At 35.6% G+C, this 25,027-nt stretch overlaps 1 protein-coding gene across 3 annotated transcripts in view; it reads left to right on the top strand.

Moving 5' to 3' along the window:
* Nucleotides 1–25,027, top strand: part of FSD1L (fibronectin type III and SPRY domain containing 1 like) — a 70,258-nt gene that overhangs the window by 6,898 nt on the left and 38,333 nt on the right. For 2 of the 3 annotated variants that reach the window (XM_057721405.1, XM_057721404.1), the window contains exons 2-5: nucleotides 6,739–6,834; nucleotides 9,193–9,324; nucleotides 16,224–16,325; nucleotides 23,950–23,972. In XM_057721405.1, the coding sequence (XP_057577388.1) occupies nucleotides 6,739–6,834; nucleotides 9,193–9,324; nucleotides 16,224–16,325; nucleotides 23,950–23,972 (353 nt within the window). The remainder of the gene's footprint in view (nucleotides 1–6,738; nucleotides 6,835–9,192; nucleotides 9,325–16,223; nucleotides 16,326–23,949; nucleotides 23,973–25,027) is intronic. The other variant, XM_057721406.1, reaches the window with a different exon arrangement.

Below are 25,027 nucleotides of genomic sequence, written 5' to 3'. Positions count from 1 at the left end.
CTGCAGTGTATGCAGCCTAGAGTGGTGTAAAAGTACAGACTCTGCAGGCAGCTTCCTGGATTTGAATTGTGACTGCCATTTGGCAGCTGTGTGATCAAAGAAAGTTTCTTAACTTCTTTAACCTTCACTTTCTTCAACCATAAAATGCAAAGACTACTGTTACTTTCTATTGGGATGATTAAAAAGATAGTCCATGTGAGAAGCTTAGTACAGTGCCTGGCACATAGAAAGTGCTTAATGAATACTAACTGAAATGGCTGTAGTAATAGTTTGGCCACCTTAATTTGTGGATTGATTGGTGATATTTACAGTGGTTCTGGGTTTGTGTATCTCAACTGTCTGGAGTACTAATGTAGAATTTGAATCTGAAATTTTCTGCTGGTCTAATAGACACTGGTGGGAAACCCATATATCACAGTGTCTAATTATAGCCACTTGGTTGTTGATGCCTTTGGATTCAGAGTAGCATATAAACCTGGGTATAATGGTTTTTTTGCCACTGGTTCTAAGAGGAGGAAGTTTCTGCATCATAACTTCAGGGCCTTATTGCACTGGATAGTTTCCAGTTAAGTAGCCCAGTTGACAAGAGTTTTTTTTGTTGGATGCAGAATTAAGACTCACATTTGTATTTGCCATATTCACATATATTAAGCTAAAACTCAGGAGTCAGGCTGTGTTAATTTGAATTCTTGCTCTGCCACATACTAATTCTGAGGTCCTGGGCAAGTTACTTGACCTCTTTATACCTCACTTCTGAATTGGAAAATGGAGATAACCAAGTATCCTACTTCATAGGGTTCTTGAGAGGATTAAACAAATTAATGTATGTAAAGAGCTTAAAATAGTGCTTGGCCCTTAAGAGTATAAAAGTGTTAGTTGCTATTTTTTTGCTTAGTGCCAGTTGGTTGTGCTTTTACTTCACTTGATTTATAGGGACTGTAAGCATAACTTTAAGCTGTGCTTCTTTGAATAGGGTACCTCATGCCTTGTATATCCCAGATTACTTCGAGCTATTCCGTAGGAATGATTGCAGTTGTACTTGGCTGGGGTGTATAATCCAACCCTCCCCCCCAATTTTGTTAGCTGAGCAGTTACCTTAGCCTAATTCCATAGTCGAGTAATTGAGAGGCTTAATTTTGATAGAGTGGGTGTTTTTTGAGCTCCTGGTAACTGAGGCACGTGACCAAAGGATAATGGCTGAGATTGCTTGTGCATACTGCCTCTGGAGACATATGTTCTGTATATTTAGCTGTGATCCAGCAGAATTCGTATTTGTCAAAGCATATCTTCAGACCTGTATCACCTGAAACTTTTAGTCATGGCCGCCTGAATTGAAGTCTTGCAAAATCAATTATATTATCTAGTTAAACTTAAGATAATTTTTATTGCCTTTATCCATCTGTGTTTATCTGTCACTTTATCCATCAGTGTTTGGAGGGTAATGGGAGACTTGAGATCTGAGATGAAGTCTGAGAGACCCTTGTAGGCATCCTTTCTGGTTATAGAGTCCCAGTTGAAAGTTGTCTTTGCTCTTCTTTGCCATCAGGCTTTGATAATAAAAGAAATGAAGCGTGTGTGTGTGTGTGTGTGTGTGTGTGTGGACATTTAGGTATATAGAATAGGCTCATTCTATACTTTTTTGGAACTTGTTTTAACAGTAAATTGTGTATATGTTTTAAAACAGTGGTTATGGGTAGAGGAACTGATAAATGTGAGGATTCCCAGGTGGGAAACAAGGTATATTAGTGAACCTCACAGCAGACTACTGCAGCTAGAATACAGCAAGAGAGGGGAAGTCTGGTGTTAAGTTGAAGCAGGTGAAGTAGGCAATGGGAAGATCATGCAGGGTCTTACAGATTATGTAATGTCATGCTAACAGCTCATGTTAAAAGATTTTCAATATTATCCAAGGGCTTATGGCAAGATGATTAAGCAGGAATAGTGATGCCAACATATTACTCTAGCTGCAGTACAGAGAACTGATTATTGGGGAGAAAGAATGGATCAAAGGCCAGTTAAGAAGTTTTGCAAGAAAAAAAAAAGTTTTGCAAGAGTATAAGTTGAGATCTGATACTGACTTGTGGTAATAGTGATTACAGAGTTATTTAGGAGGTAAAATTTACAGAAGTTGGTGACTGTGTGTAGAGCACAAATAAAAAGGAAGGATGTAATGATGATGGCCTAGATTTCTGGGGTTTTTTTCATTCCAGTTTTATTGACATATATCACTGTCTAAGTTTAAGGTGTGCAGCATAATGATTCGACTTACATACATCGTGAAATGATTATCACAGTAAGTTTAGTGAACATCCATCATTTCATATAGATAGAAAATAAAAGAAAAAGAAAAATATTTTTTCTTTGTGATGATAACTCTTAGGATTTACTCTCTTAACAACTTTCATATATGCTATGTACTTATTTATCTTAAAACTGGAATTTTGAATCTTTTGACTACCTTCATCCACTTCTGAGTCACCCCACCCCCAACCTCTGGTGACCACAAATCTGATCTGTTTTTCTATGAGTTTGCTTGTTTTGAAGTATAATTGACCTACTATGTTAATTCCTGGTACAGAACATAATGATTCAATATTGCTATACATTACAGATCATCACCACAATAAATCTAGTTACTATCTGTCACCATACAAGAATATTATATTATTATTGACTATTTTTACCATGCTGTTCATTTTATCTCTGAGACATTTATTCTGTAACTGGAAGTTTTTGCTTTTTAATCTCCCTCACCTATCTCATCCATCCCTCCACACCCCCCCCCCACCCCCACCACTGGCAACCACCTGTTTGTTCTCTGTATCTATGACTCTTTTTGTTTTAATATGTTTGTTCGTTTGTTTTGTTTTTTAGATTCCACATCTAAGTGAAATTATATGGTATTTATCTTTCGCTGTCTGACATATTTCACTTCACATAATACCCCCTAGGTCTATGCACGTTGTTGCAAATAGCAAGATTTCATTCTTTTTTTATGACTAATATCCCATTGTATGTATCTCACATCTTCCTTATCCATTCATCTATCAGTGGGCACTTAGGTTGCTTTCTTATCTTGGCTATTGTGAATAATGCTGCAGTGAACATAGGCGTGCATTTATCTTTTTGAATTAGTATTTTTATTTTCTTCAGATTAGTGTTTTTGTTTTAAGATAAATACCCAGAAGTAGAATTGCTGGATCGTATAGTAGTTCTATTTTTCATTTTTTAAGGAACCTCCCTACTGTTTCCCTACCAATTTACCTTCCTACCACCAGTGTACAAAGGTTCATTTTTCTCTTCATCCTCTCAGAAGCTTGTTATTTTTTGTCTTTTTGATAATAGCCATTCTGACAGGTATGAGGTGACATCTCATTGTGGTTTTGATTTGCATTTTCCTAATGATTAGTGATGTTGAGCATCTTTTCATGTGCTTGTTGGCCATCTGTATGTCTTCTTTGGAAAAATGTCTGTCCAAGTCCTCTGCTCGTTTTTTAATTTTTTTTGTTTGTTTTTTGATGTTGAGTTGCTTGGTTTTACAGCTGGTAGTGCCATTGGCAGAGATAGAACACTGGAGGAGGGCTCAGGTTTAGTGGAGGACGTTATGACATGTTGAGTTTTGAGGTGCTTTTGAGACATCTAAGTGGAGATTTCAAGTAAGCAGTTGGATTAAAATGGTCTGGAGCTCAGAGAATTCTAGGTGCTGTACACAGCTTACATTACTTTCTTTGAGACTTTTGGCTTTGTACTTCCTCCTCAGCTTCTTTATCAGTTACTTGCGTCTCCATTATAAAAGCTAGTGATTAAATTTGGAGGCCCGGGAGGGACAGAGTAGGGTAGAAAACTCTATGTATTATGGTATCTTTTAGTTCTTTTTTGCCTCTTTCTCACAGTTTCTGATCCTGCTCTGGTATGTTGCTTGCCATATTTAGAAAAAACTTTAAAAAAAAGTTCTCCTGGACTTGCCTCGCCTTGCATACCTCCTCCATTAGGCACACAGTATCCCTGTGTAGATGTCTTCCCTGGCTCTTACCACCTAGAGAAAACTTTAACTTCATGTCGCATACACAAGCTAGGATTAAGTTTCAGAACTCAGCTCATGTAGTTCTGCTTTCAGAACTTTTTTCTTCGATTACCAGAATTTCTATATGTGTTTATATTATGTCAGATTCTTTATTTTTTAATGATTTTAGTAATGCCCCAATTTTTAAAAATAAAATTTTATTTATTTATTTGGCTGTACCGGGTCTTAGTTGTGGCACACAGGATCTTCTTTGTGGCATGTGGGGATCTTCAGTTGCAGCATGCAGTATCTTTAGTTGGGATGTGTGGGATCTAGTTCCCTGGCCAGGGATTGAACCCAGACCCCCCTACATTGGGAGTGCAGACTCTTAGCCACTGGACCACCAGGGACATCCCAGATTCTTGAATCATAATAGCTGTATGTGGATATAAGTTAAAATGTTACAACCAAGTTCCTTTACCAGAATTTCTCTAATTTCAATGGACAAAGCTTAAGCTCGAGTTGTGATTCTCCAAGAAAATTCCAGTGGTTTTATATGTCATTGAAGAGTCTTAGCAAACCAGAATATTAAAACAGTATGCAATTAATTGTATGGGTATTTCATGTGATGGGCAAATTGGTTAGATTTAGAGGCAGTATTCTAAGTGGTGAAGAGCATAGGCTTTTGAGACAGACTGAGCATAATCTTTACCTTACAAGCAGTGTCACTTTAGGCACCTGATTGAATCTCCATTTTCTCATCTGTGTAATATGGATGTAACCCTGCCATTGGGAGGGATAGAAGAGGATGCAGATAGTCCGTTAACCTAAAAAGCCCAACCTTAACTGAACCTTACTGCACACAGGCTGAGGATTGGCAGAACCATTTTTGCTGTTTTGTAAAGTATATAGAGAGCCTGTCTTGGATGAATACTCGAAAGACTCTTAAGTCTTCTACCCTCCTTTTCTACATCTCTGTACCACCACTCTTGTCCCACCATCTGTGTCCACCCCCCCTCAAGAACTGGCTGCATTCTGCCTTGTCTTTGTATTCAAATCTCCATGTACCTGTTTCTGGAGGGAATACCGAGAGGATAAACAGCTAACTGTTTCATAGCATAGCTTCATTGTGTTATTATACTAAAATAACACCAGTGGTGAGGATGGGAAGAAATAGCATTGGTAAGTGAATACAGCAGAGAGACCTAGGCTGGCCCAGGGATAATAATACCTGCTTATCTCCAGGGATTGTTGGGAGAATGAAATGAGAGCTGTAATTATTTTAATTTTTTACTATAATGCTTTATGAACATTTATATGAAATGTTATCCCTTTATCAGATTATTTCCTGAGCTCTTTATATTTAGTCTTTTATCAGTTTTTGATTATATTTTGAAGAGAACCTTTATTACACAAAATCATACAGGAAATTATTAAAATATTTATGCTTGTAGGTGCTTACAGAAATAAGGCTTGTACTTCTGGGAAAAATTATAAAGTGATTGTACTTGCTTTTGATTTTTACTGAGAATACAAGTACCTTGTTTGGATTTTGGTGTTACTACCTATGAAGAGTTATTAAATAATTAGACCAGTGATGTCCAATATGACAGCACTTGTCACATGTGCAATAAAAAGTGAAATTAAAGTTAAAATAAATTTAGTTCCTCAGTTGCTGTATCCACTTTTCAAGAGCTCATTAGCTTCATGTGGCTAGTTACTACCATATAGAACAGCACATATATAGGATATTTCCATCATAGCAGGAAATTTTATGAGAAGATTAAATAATCAAGTGTTTTATGTAAATAGGAAGCATTATCAAAAAGTCTGAGGTGTTTCAGATGTAGAGAACAAACATATGGACACCAGGTGGGGAAAGTTGGTGGGGAGAGTTGGGGTGGGATGAATTGGGAGATTGGGACTGCCATATATACATTACTAATAAGAAAAAAATATCAAGTTGTACACTTTAAATATATGCAGTTTATTGTATGTCAATTATATCTCAATAAAAGTTCTTAAAAAAAAGTCTGAGGTGTTTGCTACTAAAATTACCTTATTTATTGTGGCTCTATAGCATCTGTAAATATTGCAATGAATGTTGTAATTTTAACTGGATATTTATTATCTACTTTCATATTTCTAAAATGTAATGTTTTAAATTTTTATAAATAAATAAAATGTCAAATTTGTGTCTCTGCTTTTATTCCTCATATCGTGATGTTGATTAGAGGTTTCCATTTATTGTTGCAACATTTAAGGATTTGGTTCTGTTTGTTTGCCATATCCTTATGACCTAAAGTGACAGTCTTTATATTAAATAATATTGGTCCTCTTCAGTGTGAAAGGTGTGGTGGTGATTAAGTTGTACACTAGGAATAAGAGGTTTTAAAACAGTACCGATATAGATCCCATCTTTCGTAATTATAGCCTTTGAACAATGAGCATTTTTTTTTTTTTTTTTTTTGGCACACGGGCTTAGTTGCTCCACGGCATGTGGGATCTTCCTGGAGCTGGGATCAAACCCATGACCTCTGCATTGGCAGGCGGATTCTCAACCACTGCGCCACCTAGGAAGCCCACAATGAGCATTTTTACATTGCTCCTATTTATTATATAATATACTCTTACATACAAGGCATACAAGGTTTGTTTAGAGAATTGTTGCTATGAAGTTTATAATTGTCTTTTAATAAAATATCATAATGATAAAAAATATTTTTTTATCCTAGGAAGCTCTACAAAGGATCATTTCAACTCTGGCAAATAAAAATGATGAAATTCAGAACTTTATTGATACACTAAATCAAACACTAAAAGGAGTTCAGGTATGATTCTGTTTTTAAAAAAAATTTCTGTGAATATGTGATAATGAATGATTGTTGGGTTGAATCAGAAGTATAAATATACACCGTCAACCCCGTTAAAAACTAATAATTTATAGTTGGTGAGAGCAGGGTTTTTAAATGGCAGATAAACAGAAATGCTTTATTTGCTATTGCCTCATTCTCCATGGAAAGATCAAATAATAAGGGAAAAACAACTCTGGAATAGTCATTGTTAGGAATATTATAACGCTCAGTTTTGTTCCTTTTCGTTTCAATGTTTGTCTTTTCTAATTGCAATTAAGAGCAAATGTACCTTTCCAAAAGTACTGGGAAGCTAAACATTTCTTTTACTGTGAATAGTAGAAGGAAAATGTGGATGGTAAGAGGTCCACTTGCAGAACTAATGCAAGTAAAATATAAAAGTGAAAGGTAAAGTGCCCAATGAGGAGAGCGGGGAGTACCTAAGGAAGGGGTCCCAGGTGTAGGTGGGTAGTCCATACTGTAAATAATCAGATGTTGATTGCGGAAGGGACCTTAAGGTAAGCTGGTGATGCTTTCCCACGAATGTGCCTTAATTTAAGGGTCATTTCTTTGTGAAATAAACAGAAAATTTCCAGGACACTTTAGACAATGAATTCTTTCCCGTGGTTTTTGTTTGGCTCAGCCTGGGCAATTACCTGGCTCTTGGCCTGTGAGACCTCATGAGCTTGCATTTTCTGCACTTCTGAATCTGCTGTGATTGAAGTTAGTTAATTATACTCTTCATCACTTTAACTGTCTTTATCAAACTATTTTATGGGAAATTTGGTGAACCCACTAATCCAGTTTCTTTAAATAAGCAAAGCTAGTGGTTCTAAAACTCTTGGTCTGTGAACAAGAGAATCATCACATTTGAAATCTGTAAAAAGATAAGATAGAGCTAGCTCACACTGTTTTTCTGAAGGACAAATTATTAATACCTTACCTTAGCATCCAAAAAAAAAAAATAGAGGGGGAATTAAGCTACACCCTTGTCACTGAAGATGGGAGCATAAGCTGTAGTGGACAAGAGACCATAAGAATGTGCCAGTTCGTTATTGAGAGGAAAAGAACAGACCAATTCCTTTTTGCAGATGGAAAAGCTGAGGTCCAGGAATTTAAGTGGTTTGTCCAGGGTCCCACTGTTACGGAGTGGTTACTGTGGAATTGGAGTTAGGTCTTCTGCCTTCCAGACTGCACATTTCTTCCTCCACATCATGTTCTTACTACTGTAAAGAAACTAGTAAAATGATCAGTACCACTTTTGGTAAGACTGCAGTGAGAAGATGTCTGGTTTTTATAAACATTATAAGCAAAAGTTTGGTTTGTGATATTATAGTAGATTTTATGTGTTAGTTCTGTAAACCAGTGCCAGTTTCGATTCTCTTAGTTGAATGATTCATCTGTGTTGAAAAACGCCTTAAGATAATTTCTTGTCTCATAATTGTTGCAAGTGTGGATATCGCTTATCTAGGGATTTCACATGTATTTTGTTATTTCTTGTTGAAATATCAGCATCTTGTTTAATGAGGCAGTGAGGAACTCCGGGAAGTTAACAGACTTGAAATGCTTTATTGATTCTGCCAGTAGTTGCTAGTTGTGGGGCTTTTGGCAAGTCATTTATCTGTATTTTAGTTTTTAAAATTTAGAAGTTTGACTACAAATTCTAGTCAGTAGATGATTTCTGAGGTTCCTTCTAGCACTGAAATTCAGTGGTTGGTAAATCTCTTAGGACCCAGTAAGGAATTGCTTAGTGTTTTAGTTTTGCTTATCTTATGTAAATGCAGTGTTTTAGACAACCTGAAAGATTTAAAAATTTGCGCAAAATCAGCCCATCCCTATATGCCCAAACTATTTCTCAGAGATACAGAATCAGAATCTCTGGAATATTTTATTAAACTCTGCTTCACTGATGATTCTGATGCACACCAAATGTTGGGAACTACTGGCTTAGGGTCTGCCTTAGAGCCTAAAGGTCTGGACGAAGTTGACAATCTTAAAACAAACTTTCACATTGTTCTGGGGAAACAGTCTTATAAAAGGTGAGGAGAGTATGGGCTAATTCATAAAAGGCTGCTTAACTCATTGCATTGCTGAAGTAGAACCATCAGCATTAACAGCTAGCTTCTTGGATTGATCTGTGTTTTGTTTTTTTTTGTTTTTTGTTTTTGATCTGTTTTTAAAGCCTTATGTCAAATGTTAGAATTTTAACTGTTTTATGATGTTAGACTGAGGTAGTTCATAATATGAATCTATTCTCTCTTTTGATAAGTATTTTTTAGTTTTTTAATGTTTGACAGCTCTTAAGTAAAATCTTTGTTTTGTTTGTTTATTAAACAGGAAAATTCTTCTAACATACTTTCAGAGTTAGATGAAGAATTTGATAGTTTATATTCCATATTAGATGAGGTAAAAGAAAGTATGATTAACAGTATCAAGCAGGAACAAGCTCGTAAATCACAAGAGTTACAGGTGAGATCATACAACTATTTATGAATAATTTTAGTCTGTATAATGCTTGATTTGTTGAAAGCAAAAATTAGTGAACTTTTGTATGTAACTGTGCTTTTGCACTTTTATAGAAGAATGATCCTTAACTTTGTTTTGGTCATAGATACTGTTTTTTGTTTTTTTTAATTGTGATAAAAAACCTTAGAGTAACCCTCTTAACCATTTTTAAATGTACAATAGTATTAACTACATTCACATTGTTGTGTAACAGATTTCTAGGACTTTTTCATTTTGCAGAACTGAAACTCTGTACCTATTGAACAACTCCCCATTTGCCCTTTTTCTCCACTGCCTGGTGACCACCATTGTATTGTTTTCATGATTTTGACTACTTTAGATATCTCATATAAGGGGAATCATATAGTATTTTTCCCTTTGGTATCTGGTTTATTTCACTCAGCATAATGTCCTCAAAGTTCATCCATCTTGTAGCATGTGCCAGGATTTCCTTCTTGCTTTTATGGCTGAATAATATTCCATTGTACGTGTTTAGCACATTTTCTTTATGTGGTACATCCATTTATCTGTCTGTGGACATTTGGGCTATTTCTGTTTCTTGGGTATTGTGAGTAGTGCTGCAATATACATGGGTGTACATTGAAATTTTGATAGTGATTGCATTGAATTTGTAGATTGCTTTGAATCATGTGGATGTTTTAACAATATTAAGTCCTCCAATCCATGACCATAGGATGTCTTTCCATTTATTTGTGTCTTTAATTTCTTTCGGCAGTGTTTTGTAGTGTTAATAGGTCTTTTGCCTCCTTGGTTAAGTTTACTGCAAAGTATTTCATTCTTTTTGATGCTATTGTAAATGGGATTGTTTTCTTAATTTCCTTCTTGGATTGTTCATTGTTTGTATATATAAATGCAGCTGATTTTTGTGTGTTGATTTTGGTCAAAGATATCTTTGAGAATCTGAAAGCTATGGAAGAATACAAATGTTCCCTTTCTCTTACAAACATGGTGTACACACACAATTTCCCAGTGTTAGATATCCTTTCAAGTCCGTTCATTCTTCCCAGTTTGAGATTTGTTGTTTATATTTAGAAGGTGGGAGCTGTATTGCAGTTGAACAGTGTGGGTTTAAACTGTGAGAGTCCACTTATAATACACTGATAGTTTTCAGTAATAAATACTACAGTACTGCACAGTCTGTGGTTGGTTGAATCTGTGAATGTGGAAGTACCGCATACATGGAGGGTGGATTCTAAGTTATGTATGGATTAACCCCCTCATTGTTCAAGGGCCAGCTGTACTTAAATCATTTACAGGTAATTAGTTTAGTCTTAAAGTATCCATAAGTTTCAATAAGTAAGAAATTCATTCATTTAAAAAAACAAGATTGGAGAAAAAAGGAGAACTCAGCACCTTCTGAAGATCTCATCCATGACTCATCCTGTGCAGATTTCTGTTCTGCCTTGGACCCAAATCCTTCTTTACAGCACGGGTTTGGAATACCCTTTAAGCATTCAGCTGCTTAATCTGCAGCCTCCCCGCCCATACTTTTTCTTTGCCAGAGCAGCTCTAATTATCATCATTGTGCTCACCAGCCACCCCTTCTGTCACCCTAGCCTAGACCACATATTAAATCTGCTACCAAAATGGCCATGAGTCATATTTTTTTCTCTTACCTTTTCCTCTTCCCATCAAGTGACAAAAATCTCATGGGTATTGAATGTGCATTTAAATTTTTGTCTGCCACCTTTAACCATCCCTGGAGTGAGTGATGCTCTAATGCTGCTATTATTTGTATTTTCTCTTACTTGTTAGTTCCAAATACCTGGTTGGTTCCTATTTTTGTTGGTATCTTCTTTCTGCTTAACTGTGCATTCAGCTTATTTTTCTGGCGTTGTTAATAGGGAGCTAGAAGCAGCCAGTAGGCACAGTTTTAAAAACTTGCAGAACTTCCCTGGTGGCACAGTGGTTAAGAATCCACCTGCCAATGCAGAGGACACGAGTTCCATCCCTGGTCTGGGAAGATCCCACATGCCGTGGCGCAACTAAGCCCATGGGCCACAACTACTGAATCTGCACTCTAGAGCCCACGAGCCACGACTACTGAAGCCTGTGTGCCTAGAGCCTGTGCTCTGCAACAAGAGAAGCCACCACAATGAGAAGCCTGTGCACCACAGCCGAGAGTAGTCCCTGCTCTCCACAAGTAGAGAAAGCCCACATGCAGCAATGAAGACCCAGTGCAGCCAAAAAAATAAATAAATAAAAATAAATAATAACGTTGCAATTGGTGAGTTCCCTGGTTGCTTAGTGGTTAGGGTTCTGGGCTTTCACTGCCATGGCTCAAGTTCAGTCCCTGGTTGGGAACTGAGACCCTAGAAGCTGTTCCGTGCGGCTGAAACAACCGACCAGCCAACCAACCTTGCAATTGGCTAAGTAAAGATGAGCTGTTAACATCCTTCATTAGAATAGAAAAATACTTTGTGTTTGGAAAAATACTTCCTCGTCCATTTGTGTATAGAAAAATACTTCCTCATCCCATATAATTCATGTGTCTTATTATATTGTTAGGTTTTAAATATTTATTTAAAATATTTACTTTTTGGCTGCATTGGGGCTTAGTTGTGGCACTTGGGATCTTTTATCATGGTGCATGGGCTCTTTGTTGTGGTGCTTGGGCTTCTCTCTAGCTGTGGCGTGTGGGCTCCAGAGTGCATGGGCTCTGTAGTTGTGGCCTGGGCTTAGTTACCCCACGGTACGTGGGATCTTAGCTCCCTGACCAGAGATCGAACCAGTGTCCCCTGCATTACAAGATGGAATCTCAACCACTGGATCACCAGGGAAGTCCCTATGTTGCTAGGTTTTAAGTAATGGCAGTTGACTAACTTCTCTTAGGTCCTTTTCTCTACTTTTCCCTTTCTCCCTCTCCTCAAAATTCACATACATTGGAAACAAAGCTTATTTGATAATAGCTTTAGAAATGCATTATTAGACATTGAAGTCATAATTTTCATTGAATATTTAAAAATTATTTTATCATCTTCATTATGTCCTGTTATGCTTATGCTAAAGAGACATAAAAGAATTTGAAAAACCTTGGAATGTTCCACATCTTTAATGTTCAAAATTTGCAATTAAGAAGCTAGTATAATTATTTATGGGGAAGTCAGTGATAGTATTTGACTGCCAGTGTCAAGATTTTATGCATTCATTCAGTAAATTTTGAGATAACAGCTATGCTGGATTTTGAGTAAGTAGTAGTGAGCAAAACAGCTCCTGTCCTCATGCATTTCACATTCTCATGGAGGGTAATTTGCAAGAAATGCAAAAGAAAGGAAAATCAAATCCTTTTGCCAAAGAGACTGGAATTTATAAGAGTAAGCAAAAATGTATGTAAGATATAACTGATGTAAGAATAATGTTACTGTAAGCACTGTGCAGCTGTGCATAATGCAGAGGGATAAAGGGCATTGAGTTCAGGAACAGTTAGAAACTGATTTGAAGCACTTTGAGGGAGGCAAAAGCTTACTTAAATGAAGGGAAGAGAGGGTATTGCAGGTAAGAGGCAGTTCAGTTGTTAAGATAATCAAAGATTGAAAGTCTGGAAGAGTCTCAGAATCATCTTTAAACCAGGTCACTGCTGATTTGGATGAGTGATCTAATATTAATTTCATGGCATGTGGGTTTTGATATTGAGGAGTGCTGTCCTTTTTAAAGTCAAGATGTTTGAGACTTTCAGAATTAGATAATCTCTATCCATTGCGGAGTTTTGGTTTAAAATATGTCCTTAGACTTCTATAGGAAGTGTGATATTTTCATATCAGAACTTATTTTCTGGCAGCTCTGAACAGAGCTGGATATATGTGTGTACAAATAAAATCTGTAGAGCTCATCTTAGAACAGGCTGCATGTATTGCTCTTGTAAACTATTGAATTTGTATTTCTAGTTATTGACTAAGTTCCCAGTAATGAATAATTGGGTCATATAAGTTTAAACATTTTTTCTCATAGAGTCTTAGGTGAACTTTGTCCACTTTGAGTTTTGTAACTCTTAATTACAGTCATAATGAACAGAATGGTTTTTGTTTTTTTTTGCAACTGATCTGATTCATGGAAGTCTTCCATGTAAACTGTATTTTGGGCTTTTTTTTTTTTTTTAACAGGCTGCATTGGGGTCTTCATTGCTGCACATGGGCTTTCTCTAGTTGTGGCAAGTGGGGGCTCCTCTTCATTGTGGTGTGCGGGCTCCTCATTGCGGTGGCTTCTCTTGTTGCGGAGCACAGGCTCTAGGTGCATGGGCTTCAGTAGTTGTGGCATATCGGCTCAATAGTTGTGGCGCACAGGCTTAGTTGCTCCGAGGCATGTGGGATCTTCCTGGGGCAGGGATCAAACCCATGTCCCCTGCATTGGCAGGCAGATTCGTAGTCACTGCGCCACCTGGGAAGTCCCTGGGCTATTTTTAAATGAAATGATGTTATGCTGATTTTTTGATCAGTTACTTTATCAAATTCATCAGCTGTTGAATATTGATGAGGGATTGAAAACATTGCAGAAAATGGGAGAAACAGAGTTCTAAATATAGATACTCTTGGGAAGTGGTGACTGCAGAGATGTTAATACCATCTTTTCTTTCTGTATCATCACTTCAGATCTTCATTTTTTTCCATCCTTTTATCTTATTATCCTTTGTAATTCTTAGTACTTGCCTGTTCTTCTCAATGCCACAAAAAATTTCACAGTTTTTTTTAATAGAAATGGTGATCTAGGGGCAATCAAGGGATATTGAGGGGACAGTAATTTGTAAAATAAGACTCTAAATTATTGAGACATAAGCTTAGTGAACATAACTTCATTCTTCAGGATGTTCTTGTGTTATGATTCAAAGGAAAACCTGTGGTGATCTCAACCTAATTCAAACCATAAATCTTTCTTGCAGTAGTTTAAAAACCAAGTATTAAGAAGAATCACAACTTGGCTACTGATGCCATTTCCTTCTTTATTTGGAGATAGTAGAGAATCTCTGTTCTTTCTTTGGATTCACAAACTCAATAACATATTTTCATTAAGATATTTTAATAATTCCTCTGAATAACTAAGTGCTCTTTAAGTTGTATTCCTTTTTTCTCTCTCTTTTTTTGCTTTCCCTCTTGACTTCAAAGCAAATTTATAGCTTTCCCTCTTGACTTCAAAGCAAACTTATATCCTAGAATAAGATATTATTTTATTTCAAACTTTGACTTCAGATTGTTTTTTTTTTTTCATTTTAATATTTCCTTGAGATATTTCTTTATTCTTCTTGGTATTGTTTACTTTTATACTACATTGACTTACTCTGCCCTAGTGTGTCTGTATGGACCATTTACACCTACCATCTTATTCTCAGTGATTTTGCTTTTATAAAGCTTTTATAAAGCTCTTCTACAAATGTTGTATTTCAAATGATGGTTCGTTAATTCTTCTTTGAAACTCATAAGGGGCTTACTCATAGGAAGAGCAGTGTTTTTATGAAATTGTAGTTAGGTTCTTAGAATGACACACGAAAACCTATTTTAACCCAAACTATAACTGAACTATTATTCTACTTTTCCAAAGTAAAATAGGACACATTAGAAACCAGCAAAATCAGATGTAGTTTATCTTTAGTGTGTATCAAAAGGGAAAACTAAGTAGATTTGAATATGGAATCGATAACAATAAATAGATATTAATAAGTATTCTGAAGAAGAATCTTGGATACCTTTAAAAGCTTAGAAATGGGTCTATTTCTTTATTTAAAGGTATCTCTAACAATATTTTCACATAGCTAGGCTTTATTTTAAACCTACAAATGATAATGTGAGGGGGGGAGGGGAGAGAGAGAACTGAATAAGAAAGATTGTGTTAGGTGAAATTAGCACATCACTATAGCAGAGCACATCACTGTAATGGTTGCTATTTTTTGTTTCTCTGATTTTTTTGAAATCTGGTCACTTGAATTTGTGATTCCTGTGTTATACAGTTTTAGAAACCATAAATTAACATTTATAGGAGTATATTACTTGAGTAATGTGATAAATGGAGTTCTAAGATTGTGCTTAACTGAATGTACCTGTAACTTGAGTCATTAACTTTAGCTTAGTTAAATATCATCAAGGAATTTTGTCTTCATTATGTTGTCTGCAGAGGGATTATTTTGATATTTTATTTTAAATTATTGGTAGTTTTCTGACTACCCTGATTGAGAAGAATCTTTAAATAAATTTGACCCCAGCTATTTATAATTGCTTTGTTTTCTTTTTTGTTATTTATTTATTTTAAAATTTTATTTATTTTATTTTTTATTTATTGGCTGCATTGGATCTTCGTTGCTGTGTGCGGGCTTTCTGTAGTTATGGAGAGTGGGTGCTACTCTTCATTGCAGTGCGTGGGCTTCTCATTGTGATGGCTTCTCTTGTTGCGGGGCACAGGCTCTAGGCTTGTGGGCTTCAGTAGTTGCAGTGCATGGGCTCAGTAGTTGTGGCTCGCAGGTTCTAAAGTGCAGGCTCAGTAGTTGTGGCGCACGGGCTTAGTTGCTCCACGGCATGTGGGATCTTCCCGAACCAAGGATCGACCGTGTGTCCCCTGCACTGGCAGGAGTATTCTTAACCACTGTGCCACCAGGGAAGCCCCCCCCCCCACCTTTTTTAATGATGGGTATATCTTTATCTATATGCAGTTAAGCTGTTCTGGACAAATTATGGACAGTTTAAGATAATTAAAATTTGTTATGTGTATGACTAGTGATTACCTTACTTCAGTACCTCTCTAAAATGTTTGTTCAATTATTGCTATTAAGATTGTGATGTTTATTGTAACAATATATATTTAAGATTCTGATGACAGTAGGAAATTCTGTGTTAATGATTTATTATTATTATTATTTTTAGAGTCAGCTTAGTCAATGTAATAATGCCCTGGAGAACTCTGAAGAACTACTAGAATTTGCAACAAGGTCATTAGATATAAAGGAACCTGAAGAATTTTCAAAGGTACCAAAAAAAACCGACCAATAAATGAGACTAATCCACTTAAAAAGGAAAGTTTTGTTTAAAAGAAAATGGTGTTTTCCCATTTAATTTTGGATTCATTCAGTCATTTCTAGTATTAGAAAAGGCTTGGAATTTCTTGTTAAGTAAAATGCTAGCTGTTCATTTATTCCAAAGCATATACCTAGAAGTATGTGTCATTGGGGTCATGAACACATTAATTATTTGTTTAATGCTCAATTCAGATAAACGAAGTTACTCTTTTTTTCAGTTACTTTCCCCTTGGTCATTTAATTTAAAGGTACTTATATACTTTAGCTGAGTCATACCTTTGTTACAAATATTTTATGACTAAAGAAAGAAAATTGATATTATTACTAACATTCTTAAAAATCTAGGTTGGTGTTCCTTTCAATGAGTTGATTGGGAAAACATCATCACTTGATGCATATAAGAGCATTGTGAAACTTGTAATTAAGTTTGTTATTAAGTGTCCCACTGTTTAGCTTAAGTAATTGTTTGAATGCTTTATTAAAATATGAAAATGTCCGTCCCTAAGGGGTATATTTGATGTGAAGACACAAGTAAAGCAAGAAGACTGCTACCGTTTTAACCTAGATCCTGGTGTTTAAGAGATTCTAAATTCTAGATTTTAATTCTTATTTTAAGTAGAGTCATTTTTAAATGATCACCAATTTATCATATCAAATCTATTCTATTTGATGTAGAATAAGTATGTAGACTATATAGAAAATGGCATGAAAGAGTGTGAAATTAAAGCTATGTAATTAGTAAAATATATACTGTGAAGTAATTTATCAAAACAAGATATTTGAGGTTGATATTATTTTCTTGGCCTGTGGGCTGTGTAGTGAGTTGCTTTATTGTTAGGAAGGTGGCTTTATAATCCATTTGTGCCCATCAGTGATTTCACTTTATGATTTTTCTGTGAATTTGAAGGTAGAAAAAATTTCCTTGAGAGGATAAAATTTGCTGACTTATATCCCTACCTCTTGAAAATGAACTTTAAAAAGTAATTACTTTTGACGAAATGAATCAAAAGTTCTTTTGCTGTGAACCGGTTAACTAATGAATTCTTGAATTTGGATGTGGGTTGTAAGAAAGTTCATCTTTGCAGTTTGTAAGACTTATATAAAGGAATTATGAGGGAATTTTATCAAACTTTAAATTATTTTAAAAGTATAGATATGTCACCTATTCAGAGGGCATTTATAAGTTCAAATATCTGGAACAAGCCAAAAAACATGCAGAAAGCAAAAGATGTCTTAGTGAACAGAATCAGTGTTGTACAGTTCATGAGCGAGAGTTAGTATCTTCTATTCATGATAGTGTCTCAGAATCTGTTGACTGTTAATATGTACATGGTACTAGTAAGTTTTTAGGCTTTTTCCTTTTTGTTTTCTGGTTGTCAACAGATTCCCATTCTAGTGGAATAGGGCAGCTGTTAATGGCAGGCATAATCATAGCAGCAAGAATTCATAGCTGAGTGCCTGAGAGAGAGGAAGACAGGAAAACTGTAAAATGTGGACATAGTACTCAAAAATAGCTTGAATCCAGTTGAATTTAAATAGGACCTGATGCTTGGAAAAACTGATAAAAGTTTGTTTCTCCCAAGTTTCTCTTTCCTTTAACATTTTCAGAGTCCTTCTTTCCCCTTTCTCTCAAAAGATCCTGTTCTCTTTCTCTCTCCTTTGTTCTTTCCAGCTTTGTTTCCGGCTTTGTTAAAACTTGGTTCCAGTATATTGTAAATTGGAAAGGTTCTGATAAAATAAATCACTTTGTGGTTTACATATATTTTCATCATGTGCCACTTTGCTTCTTGTCTTACTATTTTGGTCTTGTCTTCCAGCATTTTGATCCCTTTGGAGATGTGGTGAAATGAATTGTCAGTGTTTCCTAACCAGAAATCTGAGTTTATTGTTCAGGAAAAATGCTTAACTGAGAGTTGCTTGCAATTATTTTCTTAGTATATCCAAATAGTATCAGATAATGGTTTGATTCCAAGTCAAAAACTAAATTCACTTTCCTAACCAGCTGCATGGATTCCGGGCTTGCCTCAGATAGCTAATTGCTGACAGAATACAGAAAGAGATGACTTGGAAGATTAAATATTAGACTGGTAGTATGTTGGATATTTGGAAACAGTTCTTTTAGTGTATATTATTTGCAGATATCTCATATTAAAGCAGATTAATATGAATAACTCACAGGTACATAAAATATTGTAGGCTGAAATGCAGGCCATGAGTCTTCTTAGACTTCATTATCTTCAAAAAGAGTATTTTAAATACTAATATTTAAGTGATCATGTTGCAGTACGTCAGAATGAGAATTGAATACAAAGCTATGCTATTTACCAGCATTACACAGTCTGAAAGTGAACAAGTAAAAATAGCACAAATGGAAAAGGATTTTAGAACAAACTTTCACTAATTGTTTGTAACTGTTAGAAGCTTGGTTGATGGTAAACATATGCAGCAGCAAATGAGTTCTGGATCATTAGCTTCATTTCTGGATGAACAAGTAGCCAAAGCCCCATCAGACTTGGTTTTTCTGCTAATAAGTGGCCTGCAGAACACGCATGGATCCCTTAGTAAAATTAATATTCCTACCAACTCCCCCGTCCCGCAAATTTAGAAGTTGAATTCTATCCATGAAAAGAGCTGAGTTTGTGGGACAGTTTCCAAGTCAGTATAACTAGCAAGCCACTTCGTCACAATCTTGCCGCACATAACTCAGTTGTCAGACGAGGAGGGAGGGAATGATTACCTGCCTCAGGTGCCTACAATGGAGACAAAAGTACAGAGTAAGGTGAAAGAGGAACAGCCTTCTCGATTTGATTACAGATGAAAAGGGAGGAAGGGTTTTGTGTACTTCCCACTTTTGAGTCACAATAACTCACCATTAGAATCCTGTTCAGTAGGTGTCAATCTCTGACCACTGGGAGGAGCAAATAAGGAGAGGGGTGGAAGCTCACTCAGTATTTTCAAGGAAGCAGAAGTAGTATTGGCAGAGGCTCCCTCTGTGAGTTGCAGCCAGGAATTCTGGGAGAGGAGAGGACCATTAACAAAAGCATGAAGAGAATTCCCTGGCGGTCCAGTGATTAGGACTCCATCCTGCCATTTCAGGCAGCACGGCCTGGTGAGGGAACTAAGATCCCCAACCTGTGCAGTGTGGCCCCCCCCCCCAAAAAAAGCGTGAATGTTTCAGTTATGAAGGCAGTTTAAAAACAAGTCTAAATATTTGTTAAGAGTAGCTCAAACTGTAATTTTTCACCTTTACTTCATTTGCAGGTGTTTATGTCTTATAGAAATGTAGTCTCCTATTATATAAATGTACTTAGAGAGTATAGATGTATTCAGTACTGTATTCCAAGTTCATTTTAAGTTATTTACTAGAGTTTTGTGAAGAAGACTTTTAAATGATCATGCTTTTAAAAAAATAGTGCTTTTTATAAACACATAAATATATGTATAGAAAATATAAAACTTCTAATGTTTGGAATCAACCAGTATGTAGTAGTTTTTTTTTGAAATCTGATGTTTTTGCCTAAGGTAAGGTAGCACTTTGAAACTCTTATTTATTCTCTCTGACTGAGTCCCCTTCATTTCCCAAGTTATTGTTTAATATGGTATTTTTGGGATGAAGGTAGAAGTCTCAATAATACATTGTAAAATGCATTAAATATTTGCTCCCTAGTCATTTTCAGATTGTCTCAGGAAACATTGCAAAATTATCTGTCCCAAATCTAATAGGAAAATCTGAAGTATGAAACAATGTGAACATATAGACATGAATTCACATTTTTACTAGGAATTCTGTTGGGCTTTACTGCAAATCAAAATAAAGATAAATCTTCTCTGGAAAATGATATCTGGCGTTTGCTACATTTGTTGTTTTGACAATGTTAGTGTGTTTTTTTTCTTAGCAGTTATCATTCAGAAACATACATTCTTATTTTTGTTGCTGTTATCAGAGCTCTGATTTTAACTTTTCCCTTGTTACCTCTTTCTCCATTTTAGCCTGCATTTTGGAGAATTAGATTATTAAAATGTTTATTTTAGGTATTTAAAAAAGTCATTATCTACAAGTAAGATGGCTTAGGATGGACTTTCAGGGTTTGAGGATACCATTGTGCTCATGATTGTTTAGGTGAGATCATTGAGTCCTAAAAGAGTTAAGTGACTTGCTGGTTAATGTGATGGGCTGAAACGCAGATCTCTTAAAACTTGGTCTAATGCTCCTTATTTTTAAAAAGTTTAAAAATTTCTGCTGGTTGGGAAGAAATTTGGAAATCTCTAATTTTGTTCTATTTGGGTAAATGATTCATTGAGTACAGTAAACAAGATCTATGACTTCTTTGTTATTATTCCTACTTTAATTGTGTTTGGAAAATACTATTCAGTTAGCGGCTGCATATGTGAAATTATTTTAGAGTACTTTGCTTTAACATCTTTCTATAAAAGGAGAAAAATGAGGATATTAAGAAGAAATATAGAAACTATAAGATCTTAATCTTCAAAATGCTGACATAAATTCACAGAAGAAAGTTTCTATATCTACTCGTAGATTGGGAAAAGATCTGGTTTAACTACTTTATATTTAATTGGTATGATAAAGAACCATTTGTAATTACTCCTACATTATTCTCTTGTTACAGTTTTATTTAAGGAAGTTTGGTCTCAGGTGACAGATTCATATAACTGATAAAATAAAGGGTCAGAATTGTAGGATTTATTTTAAATAACAGTTGAGAGATGGAGGAAGGGACTGAGAGAGAAAGGAGCCATCTCTGATGATAACAGAGAGAAATGAATTCTTGGTAAACAGGATTTCAGTAGAATATTGAAATAGAAATAGTGATTGAAATTGAAATAGAAAATAGTGATGTTGAATAAAGTAATATGACTAATGCTTCTTGAAGGCTTTCCAGTAGTGTACACTGTCATAACCTAAAAATCTAAGCAGTCACTGAGGCCTCTTCATAACTCACTAAGTGGTATTATGTAGCTACAAATAAATGTATTGGAGACAGAGCAGTGGTAAATCCTGGGATCAGGTGGTAGTTATTAAGTGAGTAGGGATGTTTAATTGACAAAAGTGCATCACTCTTGGAATTGAAACTTAGACCAACATATTAATGTGTGTCTTTTGGACAGCTTTCTGCTTTGGGACAAGAAATTCCAGAAAAAATTAAATAATTTATTTTCCAATTTAAGACATTTCTTGAAATTGGACCCTTTTATAGAAATACCTTCATAATTTGAGACTTTCTATCCTTTCGTCATTGCACAGTATAACGTCTTCAACCCCTCCTGCGTTTATGCAGTGTATGTACTGTAAAGTTTGAACCTAAATGAAAGAGGAACCATGAAGTCTCCAGTTTTACCAACTAGGTGTATTTATATATAAATACATGGGGCAACAACTTTTCCTGGATTTTCTGGCTTTTCATCAATTTATTTTCTGATTTGTCATGAACAACTTAGTATATTAAACAGAAACATGAAAGCTTTACATGCGTGTATACGTGTGCACACTTGCACACAGACACTAAAAAATGGCATCTTACTAAATTAATACTAGACACAAAATTGAATCATTATGGTCATTTTTAAAAGCAGTAATGGTCTGCATATTCTTGGGTTATTTGGGAGTGACTGGTAGGTAACGTTCCTTTAACCAAGTTCTAAACCAATTGGGAAATAAAACAGTAAAGTTGATAAGAGGGCTAATAAAGTGATATTGGAGAATTTGGCTTATATCAGTGGGCACACTTCCTAATATTGAATCCTAGAATTAGACTTATCCTACCCAGAGATGTAAGTATAGGGCTACCACAGGCCTTTGTGTGTGAGGGGAGCCTGTTTCAATGAAACTTACTGAATAGAGGGAAGGAACCAAATATAGAATATGTGTTCTCTGTGGGCAAGCAAGCTGCCAGAAAGAGGGAAGGGTGCTGAGCTACTTATTTCTAGTTTGTCCTTTCAAACTCATAATTGGATTGTCATAACATCTCCCCAGGAGAAAATGAGGGAATAGAGAGTACTTTTCTCCATATGTAAAGAAACATCAAGTGCAGAGTCGAGTCTCCTCTACCCCTCCCTTCACACTTGTATGAAAATCTTTGGTTTATAATTTTAGCTATAATGAAAATAATTTTTAAAAAATCAGTGTAATTACCTTTTTAAAGGTAAATTTGACATACAATATTATATCAGTTTCAGATGTACATGCAATTGACTTTCTTAACGTTTCTTATCCCTAGTACCAAAATGGGTACTTTGTACTTTTGAGTATGACTTAAGGCACATATTATAGATGCCACAGGATAGGGTTGTTTGCTGTAAAATTTGGAGCTTGGGATGAGTCTTTAGAAGCATTAAAGACCAAAATCTCTTAATAAAGAAATGGAATGATTAGTATAAACATCATGGAACTGATTATGGTAGTGTTGGAACTGTGTGATGTGCACATCTTGTAAATCTCAATTCTGTTTTTTGATGTAGACAAGGATGCAGACCAGAATATTTTAGGATGGGTATAAAAATGACCAGTACCAAGTAAAAACAATATTAGAAGTGAGGAAGAGAGACAGCAGAAGCATTGCTGTATACATCTAATTAATGTTCAATTAAATTTAGTAATTATTGAACATTACTGTGTGCCAAGCTTTATGCTAGACACTGGGGACAGAGTGTCAAGCATAACAGCCATGTTCTACACTGGATGTGTTGTTAATTATGCTGGTCAGTGTGGGGGGAAAACCTTTTGTTGGCTCTATTAAATGGTATGTAAACTTAAAGGGGAAAGCAGTTTCTGCATGTATTTTTCATCATTTTTCTGTGACATACAGTACCGAGTAATAGCTGTGCTCTCTTCCTAAACTTGTACTAGCATTCTCAAAGAAAAAAAAAAATCTTAAGTAGCATAGGTTTCAGTTGCCAGCTTCTATGAAGTCATCTGAGGGAAAGACCTCATTGCTAGAAGTGTTTCTTTGATTTTTCCTTGTCTGAATTTTTTCTGTTACAACTTCATTCTCTGGTATAATGGATTATAGAATTGCAGCCTAGTTTTATATGTTAGCAGGCAAGCTCTCAGAATACAAAGTCCTTGCACAGTGAAGGCAAATAGAGAAAACTTGGAATGAAGTAGTGGAAGAGATCTCTGAAGAAAAATTGGAGAGCAGATTTGAAATGTGTCAGAAAATCATCAGAATACATAGAAATGTGTGCCCCATAAAGGAGGTTGATTGTTCTAGTTGAAGAGTGTCAGACTGAATGAAAGTGGAGGTGTGTGTTGATAATCTTAAGGTAAGAAAAAACATTTATAGTCATCTGGAATTAGTTTGAAGTGTTAAATTTTCCTGCTTATTTTAAGGTGATTTATATGGATCCAGTAGGGACTGGATTTCCTACTGTAGTTCTAACATCACATTATGCAAGCTGACGTGAACTGTACAAATGTCCTGTAATTTATGTTTTGGTGAATATGAACTAATCTATTTCAGGGTTTTTATCCTAACTTTTCTTGCATGTCACTGCCATTGAAACTTGCATGAAAAGCACTAACTGCCTTCTTTCTCTTCTCCCTGATTTGCTCCAAGGCTGCCAGACAGATCAAGGATAGGTATGGTATAAAACCTACATTTTTATTTAAGTATCAACATTGAAGTCAGAAATGAAATTCAAGATGTTTCTTATTAGAATCTTGTTAGTTAAAATATAAATACCTAATGGCCAAAAAAAAAAAAAAAAAGAGAGAAAAAAGTCTTCTGCATATATTCTGGAGTGAACAATATATCAGCAAGATTTTTTAAAAACATAGTTTTGGACAATTATGTACTTCCAAAAGAATTTCATTTCTGGTATAACGTAGTTTTAGTACAGTTCTTAATTAGCTATGCTAGTAGGTGGGGAACCATTTTGAATAATTAAAAAATATATATTTCTGGAATGCATTTTCTGTTGTCCTTAAATTTTATCAATATAAGCGTGTCTTATTTTATGAGAAGTTACAGCGTGATATCGTTCCTCAAGAGCTAAAGCTCTGCTTTTTAGCTCCCTCCTGCAGCCAGTGCAGGAACCCTGATAAACCCTTGCCTGAATTTCTTGTCTGGCCTCTAGTCAATTTCTATTGATTGGGGAAGGGCAGGAACCCTGGTTGGTATCACAACAACAACAACAAAAGCCAGCCTGATGATAACTTGTTACGTTTGTGATTTGCGTCTCAGATGTACTATTTGGACTCAACCTACTGGACCTATTGGGTCAATAAAGCCTTTAAAAGCCACAAAAAAAAAAAAAAAGAAAAAAAGAGCTAAAGCTCTCCTACTTCGCTTCTCTCCTATTTAACACCTTTGTATTCTCATTCCATCTTGTTCCTGGTGCCATCTCTTTCTATTTCTAATGCCACTACTGTCTGGTTTGTGGGAGGAGAAAATTAAAGAAAATGATGACAGACTTTGACTTAAAGGTCTTTACCATTAGTAGAGCCAGGATTAAGAAAGGTAATTTAGTACTTGCTGTAATGAATATACCAAAGGGGTAAAAGAACTGTTGGCAGTTGTGGATTGGGTTATTACAGAAGGGATGGTTTTCATCTGCTTGGCTAGTCACTAAGCATTGACTATAATGAGATACCACTTAAGGCTTCTCCATTTGAGGATTATGAAATTCTCTGAA

This window comes from Hippopotamus amphibius, chromosome 2 (assembly GCF_030028045.1).
Source record: "Hippopotamus amphibius kiboko isolate mHipAmp2 chromosome 2, mHipAmp2.hap2, whole genome shotgun sequence".
Classification (NCBI taxonomy): Eukaryota; Metazoa; Chordata; class Mammalia; order Artiodactyla; family Hippopotamidae; genus Hippopotamus; species Hippopotamus amphibius.
This window is presented reverse-complemented; position numbering and strand designations above follow the sequence as displayed.